This window comes from Caretta caretta, chromosome 2 (assembly GCF_965140235.1).
Source record: "Caretta caretta isolate rCarCar2 chromosome 2, rCarCar1.hap1, whole genome shotgun sequence".
NCBI classification, from domain to species: domain Eukaryota; kingdom Metazoa; phylum Chordata; order Testudines; family Cheloniidae; genus Caretta; species Caretta caretta.
This window is the reverse complement of record NC_134207.1, coordinates 49,618,537-49,640,155: the sequence shown is the minus strand read 5'-3', so window position 1 is coordinate 49,640,155 and position 21,619 is coordinate 49,618,537. Positions and strand designations below refer to the sequence as shown.

Genomic DNA, 21,619 nt, shown 5'->3' with positions numbered 1-21,619 from the left:
AGCCGTATCATAGAATCATAGAATATCAGGGTTGGAAGGGACCCCAGCAGGTCATCTAGTCCAACCCCCTGCTCGAAGCAGGACCAATTCCCAGTTAAATCATCCCAGCCAGGGCTTTGTCAAGCCTGACCTTATCGTCGGGCTGGAGCCAGCCACACACCGCCCAGCACAGAGCACTGAGTCAGGCTGGGCTCTGCAGCTGCTCTGCCCCGGGAGCTCACAGCCCCGCTGTCCTGAGCATTGCGTTGGCGGCGCTGTGAGCTGAGGCTGTGCGGGAGGAGGACAGCGGGGGAGGGGCTGGGGGCGAGCCTCCCGGGCCAGGAGCTCAGGGGCTGGGCAGGAGAGTCCCACGGGCCGTAGTTTGCCCACCTCTGTTCTAACCACTGAGCAATGGGATATTCTGATGTATGTGTGGTGGTAGGGGCTTTCTCAATCTCTCCTGTTAAAGCTATTCCATCGTGGATAAATATTACTCACTGGGCCAGAGTCTGAGAATGATTCTGAAGTCCAGTGGTCAGGGCTAGTGGTGGCTAGTTGTATGGGCCCATGGTGCCTGGGCTACAGCAAATTCAGGGCCCAGTGGGGACCAACTTCACCAAAGTTTGAGGCCAGGTCTCTTTCTCGGCCCCCCCACCATCCCCATGCACCTCCCCTGAGCGTCCCTCCCTGCCCTGGGCAGGGGGCAGCTGCCCCCTGCAGCTCCGCGCTGTGCTCCCTCGCCAGCCACTGCCACAGCCGGCTACAAGGGAGCGGCACCGGGGCAGGCTGAGGCAGCTGCTGTGCCTACAGAGGGAAGAGAGGAGGAGGTGCTTGCATGGCAGCCCCCATTTGTCGTCCCTCCCCCCCCCCCATCCCCCCCCGCCCTGGCAGGCAACTCCAAGTCCACTCGGGAGGAGGGGGTTATCCAGGCTGGACCTCCTGAGCAGCAGCCTGAGGGGACTTGGGTAAGTGTCGTGCCAGTGAGGCCGGGGAGGGCACCACCTCCCCCGAAGCTTGCTGCTGCTGGAGGGGAGAGGGCTGGGGGGAGTCCTCCTCTCTGGCCCCGGCCCCAGCCCCAGCCCTGGGGCAGCCTGCCTGCTGCATCCCAAATTCCTCATCCCCAGCCTCTCCCCATGCCCCACAATCCCTCCTGCACCCCAATCCCCATCCCAGCCAAGAGCCCGCAGCCAGCACCCAAAATTCCTCCCAGAGCCTGTACCCCCAACTCCCTCCTGGAGCCCACACCCTGTACCCCCTCCTGCACCCCAATCCTCTGCCACAGCCCAGAGTCTGCACCCAGCACCCAAACTCCGTCCCAGAGCCCTAGGCAGGTGTGTGTGGTGGGGCGGGACTTGGACCTGTTCTGGGCACCACCAAAAATTATGCAAACCTGCCGCCCCTGTCAGGGCACCCACCTGGGAGGTGGGAGACCCCAGACTGTAATTGAGAGGAACTGGATATGTACATTATGATGGGTCTGCTCTCTACAGTGTTGTTGCCACAGCGTACCAGACAGCAGTGCAGCGGGGAACCCAGCCTCTGACTGCACTCCCAAGGCATTGCTCCCCGGTGTGATGAGCTAACAAAGGGAGAAGTGCTGTATGGGACAGACCCAAACCCATCACAATTTTCCTATCTAATTCCTCATAATGTTACTCAAGCACAACCTTAATTCTGATCTTACCAGTAAGTAACTGTGGGCTAATAATTAGGATTTTTGATCCAAGGATCTCAATGCTTTACAAAAGGGGGTGAGCACTATCATCACTAAATTACACTAAGCCAATTGAAGAAGTTGAACAGAAAGCACAAATTTCACTCCCAGAACTTAGTCTTGGCAGGTAAGTTAAAGAAAATTTGATTTTTCACACTGCTATAAATATATTTAGGGTTTAATTCAAAAACTCTAACTCACAATGATTTAGGATAATTAAAAGAGTTTGGCTCTGACTAAGAAGTATTCCATATCACTTTTAAATCCATAAGGAAAAGCTCTACTTTTTTTTAAAAGTTACACTCTCTCCCAAGCAAAACAGCAATGGTCAGATCAGAGGACTAACAGCATGGTAACAGTGACCTGATTTGTTGGAGACATAGTCCACACCTCCTTTTGATTTGGACTTTAAACTTTGTAACTGAAAGAAAAGTGGTTGCCCTGAACAACCTTGAGAGGGAGTCTGTATTTCCTTGTAGGTTTTTTGTTTTTTTTTTTTAAATATTGTGGCACAATATTTTATATTAATGCTAAATACTAGTCTTTGTATCTGGCTTCTTAGCCTATTGGAAACTTTGACCCAGATCCTGCAAACACTTAATAACATGCATAGTGTTCAGTGAGGCTATTCACATGAGTAAAGTTACATGTGCTTAAGTTCTGGCAGGATTGATGGTCCTAAGAAAAAAGCAGACAGAAAAAGGGATGGCCAAAGTGAAACCCACACCATTCTATAACACAGTCTGTGGCTGCCTTTATTTTTTATGGAGGGATGCAGCTGTGAAGATTCCAATTCCCAATGAGCAATGCTTTATCTTGATCCTAGTGGAGACTATATCATTCAAAAATGGGACCTGCTGTACATAAAAACTGCTTCATTTAAAGCTAATTTGCTGTGGTTTCCATGTCCTCCCTCCCCTTAATTTACTCTTTGTTTGGGCAAAGTTTTGGGAAACCCTGGGTTAGAAGAAAAGGTTCTAGACGTCTGGGGCTAGTTCCGGGTTAAGTGTTTTCTGCGAAAGGCCAGTTTACTTTGTCTTCTCTTGGAGAATTTTCTTTAACATCTGATCACCCATCAGCTGACCCCTGACCTATCTACTGACCTAAAATCAGCTTGCTCATTAAGGAAAGGGATGAGGAACATTCCATCATATAGACCTACCCCAGGCTTGTCTAGGACCATGTCTACACTACAAGCTTAGGTTGATGCAAGTTAGATTGGTGTACAGCAACCAAAATTAATATGTCGCTCGTTTGAATACTTACATGGCTGCTTTCATCAGCACTGCACATATTCACCAGGAGTGCTTGTTTTGATGCAAATGCGGTGCACCATGAATAGGTATCCAGTAGTTTTCTGCGGTGGGGAAAGTCTCTGGCAGCAGGGAACTGCTGGAGACTTTACCCCCTGCCAGAGTCTCTCCCTACCAGCAACAGGACACTATCCTGCTAAAAACAGCAGTGTACAAAGGGGAAACACTTGTTGGACAAGTAGAGAGTCATGTATGGTATATACCTGAGTAGATACCCACAGGGTTCAGGCATGTCTTTACTCACCTAATCAGTGCCTGCCTCACCATCTACACTGTGAAAGGGGGACACGTACATGACACACTGCAGAAAGTGTGCAGTGTAGACAAGGCCAGCCCTAGCCATTTTGGTGCCCTATGCAGCCCCCCCACAGGGTGGGTGTGTGTAGCCCCAGGCCTCCGCGGAGGGGGTAGGAGCAGGCTTGGAGGGCAGGGGGGAACGGCCCCCCAGCACGAACCGGCGGAGCGGAGCAGCGATGGGGCTGGGTCGCTCCACTTCCTGCTGCCTGGTGAGTGCAGGGTGGACCCAATCCTGCACTCACAGGGCAGCAGGAAGTGGAGTGACCTGGCCACAGCCCGCTCCACTCTGCTCCCCTGGCTCCTAGTCTTGTGACTTGGAGGGCAGGGGAAACCACCCCCCAGCACTCACCAGCAGGGCGGCTGGGAGCCGGTGGCGTGGAGCAGGCTGCAGGGCACCTGACCACTGCTGCAGTCCTCAGGGGAAGGGGTGGAGTGGGGCGGGGCTGGGGCAGAGCAGGGGCAGGAAAATGCAGGGCGGGGGCAGAGCAGGGGTGGAGCAGGGGCCATAGGGAAGAGGTAGAGCAGCACACAGCTGTGTACTTTGAGTACAGGTAAGGATGGCCCTGAGTGTAGACTTATCTTGTGAGGCAAAGGGGGAAAAGCTGCTACCAAGATGGAGGGCAGAGGTGGAGCAGCTGTCTGCTGACTTTGAAAAGCCAGATATAAGGGTCATTACAAATATTAATGTGGAGCTATGTGGTTGAGGGGCACTTTGAAAAGAACACTTTAATGGTCAGCCACAGTGTGTTGTCTGCTGAACTGCTCTCTGGTCCTGATGCTTTGCGTGCTGTTAGCAAGCACTATGCACTTCCTACACATAACTACTGAAGCTATTAATTATGCAGTGCTTGCTTTACTGTTATACATACAACTGGGTGTTTTCTTAAACCTATGAGTTGGGTGGTGCTGTACATTTGAGTGATCTAAGTACTGCAATGCATTCTGCAGTATGTGTTGTGAAAGAATAAAGAAGTGGCTCAGAACCGGATTGATTATGGTTTGTTTCACATGGCACTGCTACACAGCCCCATTGTACCCTTTGCCTGCATGCCCCCTACAATCTGTTTGAGATGTCCACATTTCTACGGCTGGTCCACAGTTGTGTGTGCACAGCCTCTTCTCCACACAGGGCCAGGAGACCTAATACCACCTGTCTACTCCATGCAGGAGTGCATTCCCTGGATGGAGCTGGCATGGTCAATTACACCAAGGAGAGGGAGATGCTAAGCATTCTTGCAAAGCTGGACAAACAGAAAAAAGCATTTAAAAATATGAGTGTTTTTAAGGGGGAGGTAGGCATGGCTTTGGTCTGCGTGACCCTGGGCACCACAGTCCACAACTATGACCAGAGGGGTAAGCTGCTAGATGACTGTTAGGGTGGACAGTATCTACATTTGCAGTTTTCAGAGTAGCAGTGGCGTTAGTCTGTATCCACAAAAAGAAAAGGAGTACTTGTGGCACCTGAGGTCAGCCACGTGTTCATGCCGTTGGGGGAGGTGGTTTCACTGCGCGCCTACCTAGGCTGGAGTCAAATTTGAATGTTTTGGGGGGCAGGTACCGTAGGCACGGCTCCGCTGTGCCTTCCCAAACAGCCCAGCATCGCCGCCCACGCTCCGCCCCCAGGCTCGGCCCCCTCCCGCGGTTCCCAGTGCTCTGCCTGGGCTTGGCGGGAGGGGACAGTGCTGGCGTCCCGGCTTCCGCACCCGGGCTTTCACTCGCTGACTGCGATGAAAAAAATCACAGCCAACAGAGGAACGCTGGGTGCAGGCCCCTGGGCTCCCCCACGCTGGGCGGGGCTGAGCAACAACCCCAGGCGGGGGGAGGGGGTGCTGGGTGAGTTCAAACGAGACGCTGTCGCTCCCCACCAGCGGTGCTGCGAGGAGCGGTGCGGCTTGAAGAAAGACTAACAAGCACCAAATACACGGTTTCCATCAGCAGCACCCGCCCTGTAAACACTGTTCCGGCCCCGGCCCCGGTCAGCGCGGCGCGATACGCCCCCGCCCGCGGGGAGTCCTGCCCCTGCCTACGCCGGAGGCCCGCCTGCGGCGGCGGCGGCGGGACAACCCCCGCGGCCCCATCCCTGCGCGCTGGCGGGCCGGGGGCTGCTCGCTCACGCTCCGCGGCCAGAGCGCTCCTGGGAGCTGCCTTCCCTCCCCGCCCTTCCGTGGGGCGCCCGAAGCCCCGCCCCCAACAGCCCGTCTCCAAGCAACAGCGGTGGGTAGCGTCACTTCCTCGCACGGTCTCACCCCCCCCACCCCCGGCCCTGGGGCTCCTGCAGGGCTCGGATTGTTGTGGCCGGGGCCTCCCGGGACACGTGGTGCCGCAGCCGCCGCCGCTGCCGCCGGGGACGCCCCGCTCGCTGGAGGGCGGGCAGCAGCATGGCCGCTCTGGCCGAGGCGGTGAGCAGCAGCAGCAGCAGCAGCGCGGGGGCCCCGGCGGCAGGCGGCGGCGGCGGCAGCAGCAGCAGCAGCAGCCGGCACGAGAAGAGCCTGGGGCTCCTCACCACCAAGTTCGTGTCGCTGCTGCAGGAGGCCAAGGACGGCGTGCTGGACCTGAAAGCGGTGGGTGCGCGGGGCAGGGCCGGGTCTGCCTGGCAGGGGGCGGTCGGATCTGGAGGGAAGCCGCTGAGGGGTTGCGGTCTGCATGGGGGTTCCTGGGCTAGGCTGGGATCTGGAAGGGGCTGATGGAGTGAGTGTGAGTGAGGGGTGGGGTGTTCTCCATGTGAACGTGAGGGGCTGACCTGCCCGGGGGTCCTGAGGAGAGTGGCGGCGGGGGGGGGGGTGAAGGGGCTGAGGAGGGGGTGTCCAGACCTGTGTAGCGTGCGGGGGAGAGTGTGTGTGTGTGACTCTGACGGAGTGGTTGCTTGTCCCTGCCTGGGTGGGCCCACCTGTAAGGAGGAGTATCTTTCGGGGAGGACCCTGTTTGTGAGAGGGGTCTCCCTGTGTGTGGTGGATCTGGGTGGTCTTTGCAGTGGAGGTGGCCCAGTGGTGGGGTGGATGTGGAGCTGAACGTCATTGGAAGGTGTAATGTGTTTTGGGATGGGGAGTCTGGAGTTAGTCTCTGTGTAGGGGGTTGAATATGGGAAAAGGCATGGGGGGTCTCTGGAACTGAAAGTGGTGTGTGTGTGTGTGTTTGAATAGACAGGCTTCTTTCTCATGCGCTATTTCCCATAGTTCTATACAAACTATAACTTTCCCCCATTCACTTTCCAGAGAGAAACTAAAAGCTGTATTAAGACTCCTTTCTCAATCAAAGTGCGAAAAGGTTGCAGTTGGCAGGGACTGGAACACAAGCAGGATCCTCTCCCAAGGGAGAGTGGAGTCTGTCAGAGCAAGTGTTTTCTTCCTTTCCAGTTCCCCTGCAGTGTAATGGGGCTGGCTTGTAAGTTGGTAGGATCTGTGGAGCCCCAACAGGTGGCATGAATCAGCTGTGACCGAGGCCAGCCCAGGTTGCAAAAGAGAACCTTTTCTGTCTGAGAACCAAGCAGAGAGTAAAAACGCCTTTATTAGTGTATCTGTGTCTGGAGGCAGAGAGGACTAGGGGCTGAACAGGGTTGGGGGAGGAGTGAGGCTAGGGGTGGAGGTGGTCTGGGGGCAGACAGGGCTGGAAGTGTGGTATTCCTTCCCTGACCCCAGTGGGGGCTGGGCCCAACCCGTGCCCCCCTGAACATTCCTCAGTGCCCTGCTAGGGGTGCAGTCGTGCCCCACAGTTTGGGGACCACGGGTATAAGGCTTGTGCTGGTCTGTACTTGTAAGGCTTTCTCTGTTGCATGATTTATTTCAGGGATTGGATGGTCATTTTTTGACGAGCCAAGAGGTTTCAACTTTCCAAGAGACCAAAAGGCTCTCTTAATAGGTACAGAATGGAACAGATTGTAGGCACCTTACCCTTGGGTGAGCACTCGTGGAGACAGATCTCTGCATAAGGTGTAGCCCCAACTTAGTTCAAGAGGGCATGGTGAGGCCGCCTGCCAGATCATGATGAACTGGATCTCTAGTCTCCATAATTTGGGTTAAAAGAAAAGGAGTACTTGTGGCACCTTAGAGACTAACCAATTTATTTGAGCATGAGCTTTCGTGAGCTACAGCTCACTTCATCACGAAAGCTCATGCTCAAATAAATTGGTTAGTCTCTAAGGTGCCACAAGTACTCCTTTTCTTTTTGCGAATACAGACTAACACGGCTGTTCCTCTGAAACCTGTCATAATTTGGGTTGTGTTGTAGAGCTCTGGCCACTCTGGATTTATGTTTATGCATTACTAGTGCTTCTAACTTCTATTTTTAGAAAAAAGGCAGTTTGTGTATCTCATTTGTTCTGGAGTTATTTTAATGGAAGCACTTGTGAGATGGCTGAAATTTAATCAGCAAATGCAGATTATAGAATTCAGAACTTGTGTGACTTACACATATGTTCACAGAAACCTCAGAAAAGCAGTTATTGGCATCTAAAATTTCCTTGCCTGTTTTCTACCTATGACTGACAGAGATGCTAGAAAATTTTGTGTAAAAGGAAGATCCTATTCTGTACATTACATCCTCCATTGGAAATTCGGGAATGTCGTGTGATACATTTTAATATTATGTTGTACTTGCAAACTCTGATTTTGCTGATAGAAAATTACTATCTTTTGTTTTTTGCATTTGCACAGAAGAAAATCAGGTGACTTCCAGCTAATTCATTTAAAAATGTATTAACTTTTTTAAAATAATATCCAAGATTACCTTAACTGAAACAGTTTAGTGAACACTTTTTCCTTCTGGTTTGCTCACATTGTGCATTTGATAACAATGTGTATTGTCACTTTCACCCTATATAAACAGTTTTTCCCTTGTTGAAAAGACCCTTAAATGTCAATAGGGGAGCAGAAAAACAGGTAATTTTAATGAACAAAAGGACTTTTAAACAATACAAAACAAAACTTTTCAGGACGTACTATTTCAATGGAGCTCAATCAGAAACTTAAAAATATTCAGTTTCAAAGTTGATAGTATCCCTTTAACTCATTTCAGCACTTGTTCAAGCCATAAATTATGAGCAGCCCAAATTGAAGTGATTTTGAAATGGTGTGACGTAAAGTAGTTGTCTTGATACCCAATCAGATGTATCCAACTATTGCCAGAGATCTCATATTTGGAGTTTGTCAGAGATCCTTGATTTAACTGTACCACAAAGAAGTTGTATGTTGCGTGATGCTTTGCTGGTCAAGAGGTTGTGTTTGCTGAGGTCTTTTAAACTGTTTAGTGTTTGAAGTAGGGTGACCAGACAACAAGTGTGAAAAATCGGGACACGGGGTGGGGGGGTAATAGAAACCGATATAAGAAAAAGACCCCAGAATCGGGACTGTCCCTATAAAATCAGGACGTCTTGTCACCCTAGTTTGAAGTGACTTGGAGACTACTTATTGAAGAAAATCTTCACAGAAGGAAGAAGCAGGATGTTCAGACATCAAATCTTGATTCCACTGAAGTCAGTAACAGAATTTTAGTGGAAGCAGGATTTATCCCTACAGCCAGGTGGACACCCAAGAACTATTGAAGATGGAAAATTTGTATTACCTACAGATGAATCTCTTGAAAAAGGATGGATAATTTTGCCCAAACTGTCCTAATTACATAATTTATTTGCTATGTTGTTGTAGCCATGTTGGCTCCAGGATATTAGAGAGACAAGGTCAGTGAGGTAATATCTTCCATTGGACCAACTTCTGTTGGTGAAAGAGACAAGCTTTCAAGCTATGAGGAGCTCTCCTTCAGGATCTTTCACCAACAGAAATTGGTCCAATAAAAAAATATTACCTTACCCACCTTTTCTCTAATTAGGAAATAACATGTACAATGAAAATTAATTTTTGCCAATTGACTGAGATCTCATGTACTGTTTTTAGTGCAAAATACAGTAGAGGTTAGCTAGAAAATTTTCGTGCTCCCATATAATTAATAATAAACATCAACTGTTCTTTTTGGAGTTTTATGGTGGAGAAAATGTACTTTTTCTTAGTGTTTAGTATTGTGCATCAGCATTAGATTAGAAATGCTAATGACGAAAGTGCTGAGTCTGACTTGAAAATGAAACTTTTCAAGGGAAGCTTGGAGGGTAGCCGGAAGATATTAGGACTGTCCCAGATTGTACCACAGACTTCCTATGTGATACTGGACAAGTCAGTAAGCCTTTTTGTGCTTTAACTTTTTCGTCTGTAAAATAAGCATAGAACATCCCTCTCTTAGGGGCTGCTGTGAAGTTTACTTTATTATCTGTCATGAACTTTGATATCCTCTGAGACAGTTTGAGAAGTGGAAAGTATAAAAGTCAGTAATGATGGTTCCAAAGATGATGGAGCAAATGGAGATTTGTTTTGAACACTGTAATATATTTACATTATGGCCCATAATGGCTCCCCAAAAGTATTAGGGTTAATTTATTTAGTATTTCTAACTCTCATCACCATAGTATCTAAGGGTTTGTCTACATGTTAAAGTTATTCTGGAATAAGGTAGATTATGAATTTAAAGCAGAATAACTATTTTGGCATAACTCCATGTGTGGACACTCTTATTCCTGAATAACTGTGTCCACACATGGAATTTTTCCACAGTAGATATTCTGAATAACTCAATGTATACACAAGTCCTGAGTTGTCTGTCTGTTGTCCACTTTTTCATGTTGTCTCTTTCAGGGTCATGGTAGTATAGTAGTAGTGATGATTGATATTTAAAGTTTTGTCTGTTTTTACCCAGAAAAACAAAGAAAATTTGAGTGAAGAATGAAAATTAAGGCTCGGGTTTAAATCTTACTACTACTTTCACCATCGTGGCAGGTTTTCTAGGTTTAAGTCAGAAACTGTTTTCTTACACATTTTGTTTGCTGAGCTGTTAAGTATGAGTAGAAGATAGTAGTAAACTTTATTAAAGCACAGTCTGTGCTGAATAAATGTTTAGTACTTTCATGACCAATCAAACTGAACATCTGTTTAGCCCAGTATCTGCTGTAAAGCAGTTATACATGTCTCTATTAAGAAAAGTAGAAACCAAGCTGCATACCATAGCTACATTTTCAGGGAGTTACAGAATTTCTGTAGGCAGGTGGCTCATGAATTTTAGTTCCAGTAGCAGGTATCTTTATAAGGCCAGGGGTTCCACATCTTAGAAAGACATTGTCTTGTGAGCCGCCTATCCTCCCATTCAAAATCACTTACCATTTCTGTAACTCTTCTGTGACAACTATACCAGTTGTTTATATGGAAAATAATACTTAGAAGGCATTAAATAAATGTGTTTTTAGCTTCCTGACTTAGCAGCAGAATATGAAGAGGAAGAGGAGCTGGCTCTCTACCCGTAGTCCACTAGCAGGACTTGAAAAGCTTGAAAATCACAGTTAAACTGGCTGTGGGATTATGATTTGGGCATGTGATACTGCACAGTTGTTGTCTTGTCATTCTTTTTCCTTCTCCCACCCCCATTAGGTTCTGGTGCACTATCCCATAAGTGGTCACTAGGAGCAGTTCTCTCTTTAGATGGCTCTGAATGCCTGTCATTGGCAATAGTTCTAGCATTAGACACATACCTTGTTAACATTTAGAGGTAGATGGACTGTGGGGGGAGAACTGGGAGCTTGTCTACACTTCAAAATTAATTTGGATTAAAGGAGGGTGCGAATTTAAAATGCAACAGTTATTTTTCAGTCATTTCATGTGTGGACATTCTTATTCCAGAATAATGTCCATCCCCATCTGTGATGTTATCTTGGAATAACTGTGTGAGTAGACAAGCCTGGTCAAGGAGATGAAATAAAATTATCAGTGAAGAAGTGAGAAGGGAAGAAAGATGAGGAGGGAAAGGAGGCTCCAAAACAAAAAAATCCCACTGGAAAAGTAGAAACAAGAAAAGAGAGACTAAATTAATCACACCAGAAATGGTTCCTCGTGGCAGTCAGGTAAAAAGCAATGCTTGCAGAAATGCAAGTGCACACATTGTGTGCTACAGCGAGCAAGAAGAGCAGAGCTGAGTTGTCTGAGGTTTATATTTTTTTAAGGGGCAGGGAAGCAGCATACTCCTTACTTCTCATAACTAGTGGTATGCTGATGCTGCCCCTGCTTTGATAAATGTGCCTGGATTCTAATTTCAACCAAATACCAATGAACTACTTTTTAAAACTTCCTTGGAAGCATAAAATGGGTCACAGTTTAAATATGCACAGAATCTATGCATCATGCTGTGTATTTATCTGCGAGTCACAAACCTTCATAAGGGAAAGTCAAGTAATATTTGCCTGGGTTTATACTTATTTAAAATGGGAGGAGTTACTAGAAACGGTGACTACTGTGCAGCTATTTTCCACTAAAGATATTTTATTGAGCAATTCCAAATATGAGAAATTTGGAGGGGGAGAAAGGAGAGCTGATCCCAAATAAAGTGAAATGGCCTTTTTTCTTGTAGACCAGGCCTGTTGTGAGCCACCTTGGCACATCTGGTTCCCTGCGGCAGTGCTACCAACAGTGGGAGAATTGTGGAGAAGTCTTAGGTAAAATTTTCAAAAACACCTAAGTTCCAATTTTGAAAGTGACTTAAGTGTTTAACAGCCTAAGTCTTATTGAAAGTTAATAGGACTTAGACTCTTAAGGTGCTTTTGAAAGTTTTACCTCCCTGTTATTAAAACTTAGTGGAACATGGCATTTTTCATGAGTTCTGTAATTGTGTTGAAACCAGTTTTGTCCTGCCTGTAGTATCAACTAAAGGGTTTTCACAAGTTTGTGTGCTGGAGCATGATGGGGACAGTATAAACCCGTTGCTGAAAAATTTTGTCAGAAATAGGTCACTTTCCTCTTGTAGATGGGCTCTTTCTGAATCATCTGCCATATACAATTTTCAAACCCCTTTTATTTTAGAAGGGTGTATTTTTGGATGGGGGATGGGGCAATGCATTTGAGACCAGTCTGCTAGCTCAGACTAACAGTATAAAATGGATAGTTTTTTTAACGAGAGGTGGTAATAAAGACCACCATTAACTCCATTCTTCTGCAAGTATGGGGATGGGTTTTAATTCAGCTATGCAGCAGAATTCTTTGTTACATAAAAATGAAATTTTGTGATGCATAAATATATAAATGATTAAATATAAATCTAGAATAGACCGTTCCAGCACAGCTGTTATATTAAAAAATATGCCCTGTGTGACTTTCGTAGCATTGCCTACTATTAAAGTTGACCAACACTTCCCACTGTAAGGTCCTGTTTACAATTTTAACCATTTGGGCTGAGATGTTCCATACTGAGTGTCTGGCTCAGGCTGAATTTCTTTTTGAAAATTTCAACCAAAACTGTTCATCTATTTCCAAAACTGAAGCTAGAAAAAAATATATTTTGTCCATGTTATAGAACTCTGGTGCCACCCTCCCTGCCCCCATGCTTTGGAATAGGGACTTGAAATTTGGCAGGGGGTAGCCTTTAAATCAGGAATGTCTTTTGATGTCCCCCTGAAAATCCACCCACATTTGACCAAGTTATAAGCCTTTGAAAAATTGCAGCTCATGTATGGCCAGTCATCTTACATTTTAGCAGCTAAATTCCCTGAAGATTGTGTCCACACAGGGCATCCTCCAGTCGGGGCCTGAATAGGACTTTCCCTGCAGTTACAGATCTGGGCCGCTTTGGGCCAGGTCTGGGCACTGGAACTAAAAGCAGGAAATCAGTCTCCTGCCCAGACAGTGAGCAGGAGGAATCTATCTGATGCAAACATAAAGGGAAGAAGAGCTGGGCTTGAAGGGATATACTGGGACAAGGAGGCTGGGAAATAGGGGGGGGAACTGGGCCTGCGAGCAAGGGCAGGAAGGACATTGGAACTGGCTGGGCAAGGAGATTGGATCTGGGAGCCAGTAGGTGTATGTGGTGAGAGACAGGGATTAAGAATCAAGGCCCGGGGGGAAGAAAGACAGATCTGATGAGGAGCCAGGGTGTAGGGTAAAACTGGTACTGGCTGGGTAAAGAAACTGGGGCAAGGAGCCAAGAGGATGATAGTAGGACTGGGAGCCAGTGGGGACAGGGAACATGGGTAGGTGTGGGGTGTTGGTGACTGGAAGCCAGGAGAAGGGAGAGAAACATTGGCTAAAAAGATGTGCAGAGTAGAAGTGGTACTGGATGGAGAAAGAGACTGGGACGGAGAGTATAGAGGGGTAAGAGTAGGACTGACTGGGCAAGGAGATTGGAACTAGGATGAGAGTCCTGAGGAATGGAGATTGACTCTGGGTAGGCTAGGAGAATGGGACTGGGATAAGGAGCCTGGAGTAGGGAAGAGATAGAACTAGGACAAGGATAGGTTGAAGAGGACAGAGTAGAAGGGCTCACACACTGGGAGGAATGGGCAAAAGAGTCTGCCCACACTCCCCTCCAGAGCCTGGAACAAAACCTAGGATTCCTGAGTTCACCATTCCTCTGCTGTCAGCAAATAGGAGTGAAACCCTTTGGCAAAGTGTCTCCTCCCCCCTAGCTTAGAAGGTGACAACTTATTACTTCTGTCAGTTACTCTGTCAGCTCAAGTGACAAAGGTGTAAAGGTTCCAACCCAGCTGATGACCTATGTGGGTCTCAATAAGATGCCACATGATAAAATTTGTTTTTTTCAGTTTGCTTATTTAAAAATCCTAGGAAATTACCCAAAAACTAAATTAAAGGACTATTATTAAGTTTGCCTGTTTAACCTTAACTCACCTTCTTGTGGCTATTATTAGTGAAAAGTCTTTGATTATATGATCATGTACCATTTTGTCCACAGGGATCTCTGCCTCCATCAGTGCACAGGCTGGACCTCCTCTGGGTATCATTCAGAGTTGTGTAGTGAAGGAAACTGTTGTCTGTAGGACCCCTGCTTTATTTGGTGTGGAAGTTGGAAGGTGTGTTGTGAATGAGGCAAGGGATTTCAGGAGTGATAGGATGGTCCTATGGTTAAGGCAGCTGAACACTGCCTTGGAGAATTGGATTCTAGCCCTCCCTCTGCCATTGAGTTCATATGTGATGCTAGTTGAGTCACCTAAACCATGCTTTTCACAGGTGGTTGCTAATTGTGTGTTCCTCATTTTCTGGTTTCCTGACATGAGACCCTGGGGTCTGATCTGCAGAAGAGCTGAGCACACACAGCTGCAACTGAAGTCAATGGAAACTGTGCTTTGAACCTAGAAAGTGCTATATACTGCTAAGTACTCTGAAAAATCAGTCTTAGATGTGTTAAATTTAGCACCCAAAATTAGTGGCTGCTTTTGACCTTAATCTCATTAGGTATGTCTACACTGCAATTTGAGAGGTATAATTGCAGCATATGTGTACATACCTGAGCTAACTTTCATCTAGCTACATCAAAGCTAGCTTGAGTAATAATAGAAGCGGAGACTCAGCAGTGGTCACTAGAGTATGTACCCAGGGTCCTGGCTGGGCAGAGCTAGTGGGTGAAGTTGCCTATGCTTTGGTATGTCTGCAGGTGCTGCAATCACACCATCTGATTGTAGTAAAAAGAAAAGGAATACTTGTGGCACCTTAGAGACTAACTGATTGTAGTGTAGACATACTTTCTGTGCCTCAGGTCCTCATCTGTAAATAGAGATAATACCCCCTTCCCCCATGCACCAACACCCCCACTTTACAAGGAGTTGTAAACATTAATTAAATAATATTGATAAATTGGAGAGGGTTCAGAGAAGAGCCGTGAGATGCTTTAAGGTTTAGAAAATGTGTTTTATAGTGATAGGCTCAATGAGCTCAATCAGTTTAGCTTAACGGAGAGAGAAGCTTAAGGGGTGACTTGATTACAGTCTATAAGTACCTACATGGGGAACATATTTAATTATGGGCTCTTCAGTTTAGCAGAGAAAGGTGTAACAGGATCCAATGGCTGGAAGCTGAAGCTTAACAAATTCAGACTGGAAATAAGTGTGAAATCTTTAACGTTGAGAATGATTAACCATTGGGACAACTTACCAAAGAGTTGTGGTGGATCCTCCGTCGCTGACAACTTTTAAATCAAGAGTGGATGTTTTTCTAAAAGATCTGCTCTAGGAATGTTGTGGGGAAGTTCTGTAGCCTCTGTTACACAGGAGTTCAGACTAGATGGTCACAATGGTCCCTTCTGGCCTTGGAATCTATGAAGCAGTCAGATATTATAATGATGAATGCCATAGAAAAACCTATGAGGAAATTAATTCTGGCTTTAGAGCAGGGTTTGAATATTGTGCAGTAAATAAGGCATAGGGCACACATTAAACAACAAGGAGAAAACAGAATATTGAATAGCTGCTCATTAAGTGAGCACAGTCCATCCTCTGCACTGAATGAGTCAGAGGTCCTGTGAAAAAATAGTGTATGATCATATAAGTAAGGATGGCCATGAAAAAAGCTAATGCGGTCTTGGGATGCATCAGGCAAGGTATTTCCAGTAGAGATAAGGATGTGTTAGTACCGTTATACAAGGCACTAGTGAGACCTCATCTGGAATATTGTGTGCAGTTCTGCTCTCCCATGTTTAAGAAGGATGAATTCAAACAAACCGGTACAGAGAAGGGCTATTAGGATGATCCGAGGAATGGAAAACCTGTCTTATGAAAGGAGACTCAAAGAGCTTGGCTTGTTTAGCCTAACCAAAAGAAGGCTGAGGGGAGAATTGATTGCTCTCTATAAATATATCAGAGGGATAAATACCAGGGAAGGGGAGGAATTATTTAAGATCAATACCAATGTGGACACAAGAACAAATGGATATAAACTGGCCATTGGGAAGTTTAGTGTTGAAATTAGATGAAGGTTTTTAACCATCAAAGGAGTGAAGTTTTGGAACAGACTTCCAAGGGGAGCAGTGGGGGCAAAGACATATCTGGCTTCAAGGCTAAGCTTGATAAACTTATGGAGGGGGATGGTATGATGGGATAGCCTAATTTTGGCAATTAATTGATCTTTGACTATTAGCCATAAATATGCCCAATGGCCTGTGATGGGATGTTAGATGGGGTGGGATCTGAGTTACTACAGAGAATTCTTTCCTGGGTATCTGGCTGGTGAGTCTTGCCCACATGCTCAGGGTTTAGCTGATCGCCATGTTTGGGGTCGGGAGGAAATTTTCCTCCAGAGCAGATTGGCAGAGGTCCTGGGGGTTTTTCACCTTCCTCTGCAGCGTTGGGCACGGGTCACTTGCTGGAGCATTCTCTGCACCTTGAAGTCTTTAAACCACGATTTGAGGACTTCAGTAGCTCAGACATAGTTAGGTTAGGGCAGGGATCTCAAACACAAGTTACCAGGAGGGCCACATGAAGACTAATACATTGGCCCGAGGGCCGCATCACTGACACCCCTGCTGCCCCTGGCCCCACCCCCACTCCACCTCTTCCATGAGGCCCACCCCTGCCCCACCTTTTAAAATGAGATTCTTTCTACCTATCTTTGCTGGATTTCCAGGTAGAAGTTAAGCTTACTAAGCCTTTTGAAAAAGGTTGGGGATAATTCTGGAGACTTAATCAACATTTCTGTTCTCTAGTGAAACATTTCAATTGTCCAAAGCCATGAGCTATTGCTAAGTGTGTAATGGCTTCAACATTTGTCCATTAAGTTGCTGTGCTATGTTTCTATCTCATTTCTTTCTATGTGTTTAGATAGCTTTAGTATGGAACACGCTATATAAAAGCAAAATCACTTCTACTCCCAATTCTAATTGTGTATTACATTCTTAATACAAGGGTCTGTATTAAAGGCATTCTTAATTATAAAGTTGCTACACTCTATTATGTCTTATGATTTCTACATTTCTAATGGAACACATGAAGAGTCAATCTGCTTTGTTGCTCTATAAGTGTTTCCTCAATGATTTGGAGAGAAGGTCCAATGGTGGGATCCAGAAATATATTAACAGAAGGTAGCTGCTCCATTTTATATCACACAAGATACACTGAAAATCTTTTGGCTAGACTACCCCTGGTTATTGAGGCTTTAACTACTCCGTGATGTGTGGTTCTAAGGTGAACATGAGTTAATCTAGCATAGAACTGGATTAGTTTTTCAAAGTCACCAGAGGAGGTAGACTTCTTTCTAGCCTCCTCTACTCTGAGGGTTTATTTGGTTATTGTTGCAGAGAGATACTGCCCTCCTCCTTCCATATTCTCATTCTCCACCTTCCAAAAAGAAATTTTCAGACTTTTTTATGGGGGTGGGGGGGAAGGAGAGGGATTGGTTATTTAATATTTGGGACATGCACAGCACCTTTGTACTCTTTCCTGCATGGCATATACCCAGCTGGCTACGGAATAACTGGCCCCTATGTTGAGGTAACTGGCAGTTTCTCTGAGCATGGACTGTAGAGCCCTGCGTGCCAGTTTTGTATGGAGTTTGGCTGGACTTAGCCAGGGACTCTGATCTTGAAGGACAGTGGTGCAGAATGTGCAAGGCCTTCTGTTTGTGGTTTGTGTTTTGTTTAATGTTTCTCACGAATTTATCAGTGTTTGTTACAAAAATTTTAAAAATGGGTGAAAACTGATACAAAAAAATCAGTCAGTTTTTTAGGTAAATATTAGCAGTTAATATTGTGGGATGGAAGGAAAGAAGAAGCAACCAATAGAAAGATAATAGTAGTGAAAGTAAAAGCAGTTTAATGCTGGTTCATTTCATTAGCTGTACATTAACTGTGCATACACACACGCATTCATGTACATGTGCGTATCTTCCACTACGTTGACTTACTTTAACAGACAGCCTTGCATTTACAGTCAGACTATTTTATTATTAACATAAGAAAATCCAGTCCATTAGGTAGATGTGTTTAACATAATCAGTACTTTTCATGTACTTAAGTGGTCCAAAATTTGGGTTAATATCTGTAAAACCTGAATAATAGCTTTTGTAAGAACTGGGAATTGTTTTTTATTAAAAATTGGTAAAAACTGAAAACTAAGGGCCTTAAAAATGTATAATTGGGCATCTGTGAGTGTTGAATAGTGAACCCTTTCCCTTCAGAATTATGACTAGAGCAGTGTTTCTCAATCTTTTTGAGTTCAGGACCATTTGTAAACTTTGATGATTTGTTGCAACCCAGAGGCCGCCCTCCTCCAGGGGGCAGGGGGATGTCGGACGGGGACAGAGGAGCTCAGAGCTAAGATTCCAGATGCTCCAGCCAGATGTGAATAGCTGGAACCCCAGCAACTGGGGATGGGGGGGTGAGCCAAGATAATCCCCCCAAAACACACTGTCCCCGCATATGGCCCATGTCAGAGGTGGAGGGGAACCTGGGGAAGGAATTTTGTGGGAGGGGGCAGAGAGATATGGGGTATTGGGGGGGGGGAGAAGGATATGGGGTCAAAGCAGTGTGGGGGAGGGGCTGTGAGCCTATAGTGCCCCCAAAAACATAGCCGCACGCATTACCCGTAGGCAGCAGAGGGTCAAGGGGTAGGGGGAATTTGAGGTCCTGGCGGTAAAGTGGGGGGAATGGAGGAAGGAATTAGTTGGGGTATAGGTAGCATGACAGAGGGGAAGTCACCTGGCTGAGTGAGAGGGGTATATTGGGTGGGGGCAAGCTTCGTGGGGAGGACAGGAGTGGAAGATGGGGTGCTGCTCAGTTGCAGAGCAGGATGCACTTTGGGAGGCCAGTACTTATTGGAGAACACGACATCAACTGTTCCCTCTCGGCTCCTGTCCTTGTAGGCGGCGGGGCTTGGCTCCCTGCTCTGGGTGTTGCATACACCAGTGTCAAAGTACTGCTCAGATTTAGCATGGCCACCCTGCTGGGGGGGGAGGGGAGGGGAGTGGGAATTTGTGTGAGTGACATTGTGGCCTGGCTCATGGGGTCATAGCGCCCAGCTTGCCCACCGTTGTCATTACGGAAGAGTTGCTAGGCCAAACCTAAGCGGTACTGCAACCCTGTGTACCAGGTCACAACACAGGGAGCAAGGAGCCAAGCCTAGCCAGCCCTGCAACTCTTTGAAGTGTTCTGGCGACCCAGTTTAAGGTCGTGACCTGTAGGTTGTGAAACCAGGGACCTAAAGTCTGTAGCACTCAGGAAGCTTGCTGAGCTTCAGGTGAGCAGCCTAATGGGCCAGACTTTTGCCTTGGTGTGCAGATTGCTGACACTTATCTCTGTTCTTTTAACAGGCTGCTGATACTCTTGCTGTGAGACAAAAAAGAAGAATCTATGACATCACCAATGTTTTGGAAGGCATAGATTTAATAGAGAAAAAGTCAAAAAACAGCATCCAATGGAAGTAAGAAGTGTCAATTCTGCAAGTTTTCACATTCTCAAGGGGGGAAAAGTTGGCCTAATTCCTTTTTCCTTGGCTATATTCAACAATAATTAAAATTCATTTTGTAATCAGTGGTAGCCTATGTAGAATGTCAGTAGTCTCAATCCAATTCCTAATGACCAGGTGTCCTCTCTGCAGTTGGCATCCTTGCTTTCAGAGAGGCCAAGAACTGAATGGTGCTAGAGACTGAAGTACTCTGAACTGTGAAGTCTGAGGTTTTCAGCATATTTGAGGGGCAATTTAGCATTGCTGTTTTTCATATTGTACTGTGTCTAGATTGACAGTCCTGAAAAGTGAATCTGGCCATTTTCATGGGCACTAAAATTTATATAACATAACTTTATAACTTGCTACTCAAAAGAAATAAATCTTTGAACTTCAAGAAGAGTTTGGGCAGGGATTGGAGATGTGGCTCTGATGTGTGTGGTAGAGTTGAACAGAGCAGTGCTAAGGACCAGGCAGGCAGTGTGCTAGCCTAAGATTCGGCCTATAAGAAAACATGTTCCATTCTTCCATCGCTCGTGTGAGGAGCTAACTAGGGGGAATTGAGCTGGGTACACAGTCCTGACACAGAAAACACCACCTGCCTTGAAAATGGAAATCAGTGACGGGAATCCTAATGTTGGCCCCACATTTAAAACATTTTTCAATATTTTTATACTTAAAAAAGAAAAGCAGGGATTTTACTACCTCTTAGTATTTCATAATATAATTAATATGGTGGGCTTAAAAAAAAAAAAAAAGCAATACCCATGCTTCAAACTCTCTCTCTCTGTAGTTTTTTTACATTATCATTACACATATTGTGACTGCATAAAATATTGTACCTTCTAAAAGAGGTGTAGGTGCTGGCTGCAATACGAAAGAAGTCATAGACAGACTGAGGTATCTTGAAGCAGAAATTGAAGATTTGGAACTAAAAGAAAAAGAGCTGGATCAGCAAAAATTATGGCTGCAGCAAAGCATCAAAAATGTTATGGATGACTCCACAAACAACCAATATCCTTTGGGACGTACATTGTGTGCATTCGTGAAATAGAATTAAAGAAGCACCAGTCATATATTAAAAGGTTGGTCACATAATATGACCTGCTCTAGAAGTGAGAAGATACTTGAACTAGGTGACCAAGGGGGGTTTACTAACTCTAGAAGAAATGGAATTGGTCTCCAGCATTTTTCTGTTAAAATATGATTTCAATTTTCTTTTGCACTGGTAGCGAAATTAACTCGCCTTGTGAAGCAAGTGCTGTGAGACAATAGTGAGATCCATTAGGCTGTGGAATACACAGTGAGATCTAAAGGAGTAGAAGAAAGTTTGCTTGTGGCATTTTAAAACCAAGCTAGACAAAGTGCTGGAAGATATACTGTAGGGAACAATCTTGTATTAGCAGAAAGAGGCACTGGATGGTCTAATACAGTGGTTTTCAACCTGTGATCCCTGGATCCTTGGGGGTCCACAGACTATGTCTAAGATTTCCAAAGGGATCCCACCTTCATTCAAAATTTTTTAGGGGTCTACAGATGAAAAAAGGTTGAAAACCACTGGTTTAATAGGTCTTTTCAAGTTTTAACCTCTGTGGTTGTATCAATGGTAATCTGGAAATAATCCATCAGAAATTTACACAGTGGTAATTTTTTAATGCAGAAAATCCAGACTTTTAGCTTTAACTGAAATTAATTGCTTTCGTGGTTTTGTTAGATTTAGGATACTCCTGGATACTCTTCTTTGGTCGTTCATAGGATAGGTTATCTAAATCTTTTGAAAAGATACATGAGTTGATAAACTCCTCAGGCTTGTTGAAACTGGAACTGAAATTATCCTGTGTGTAAACAGGTAATAAGTATATTGTTTAAACTATGTTTGCTCATTACTTTGTAACCACATTTAGCATTTTTAGGGCTAGTCTACACTGGCAGTGGTAAAGTGCTGCCGTGGCAGTGCTTTAACGTGGCTTGTGTAATCGTGGCAGAGTGCTGGGAGAGAGCTCTCTCAGCGCTCTAAAAGAGCCCGCCTCCGCGAGGGGCGTAGCTACCAGAGCTGGGAGTGTGGCTACCAGCACT

General features: G+C 45.8%; 1 protein-coding gene across 1 annotated transcript in view; it reads left to right on the top strand.

Moving 5' to 3' along the window:
• The first annotated feature begins 5,553 nt into the window (after positions 1 to 5,553).
• Positions 5,554 to 21,619, top strand: part of E2F5 (E2F transcription factor 5) — a 27,696-nt gene continuing 11,630 nt past the window's right edge. The window contains exons 1-3 of the mRNA XM_075125079.1: positions 5,554 to 5,864; positions 19,410 to 19,519; positions 20,396 to 20,559. Of these exons, the coding sequence (XP_074981180.1) occupies positions 5,682 to 5,864; positions 19,410 to 19,519; positions 20,396 to 20,559 (457 nt within the window). The 5' untranslated portion in view covers positions 5,554 to 5,681. The remainder of the gene's footprint in view (positions 5,865 to 19,409; positions 19,520 to 20,395; positions 20,560 to 21,619) is intronic.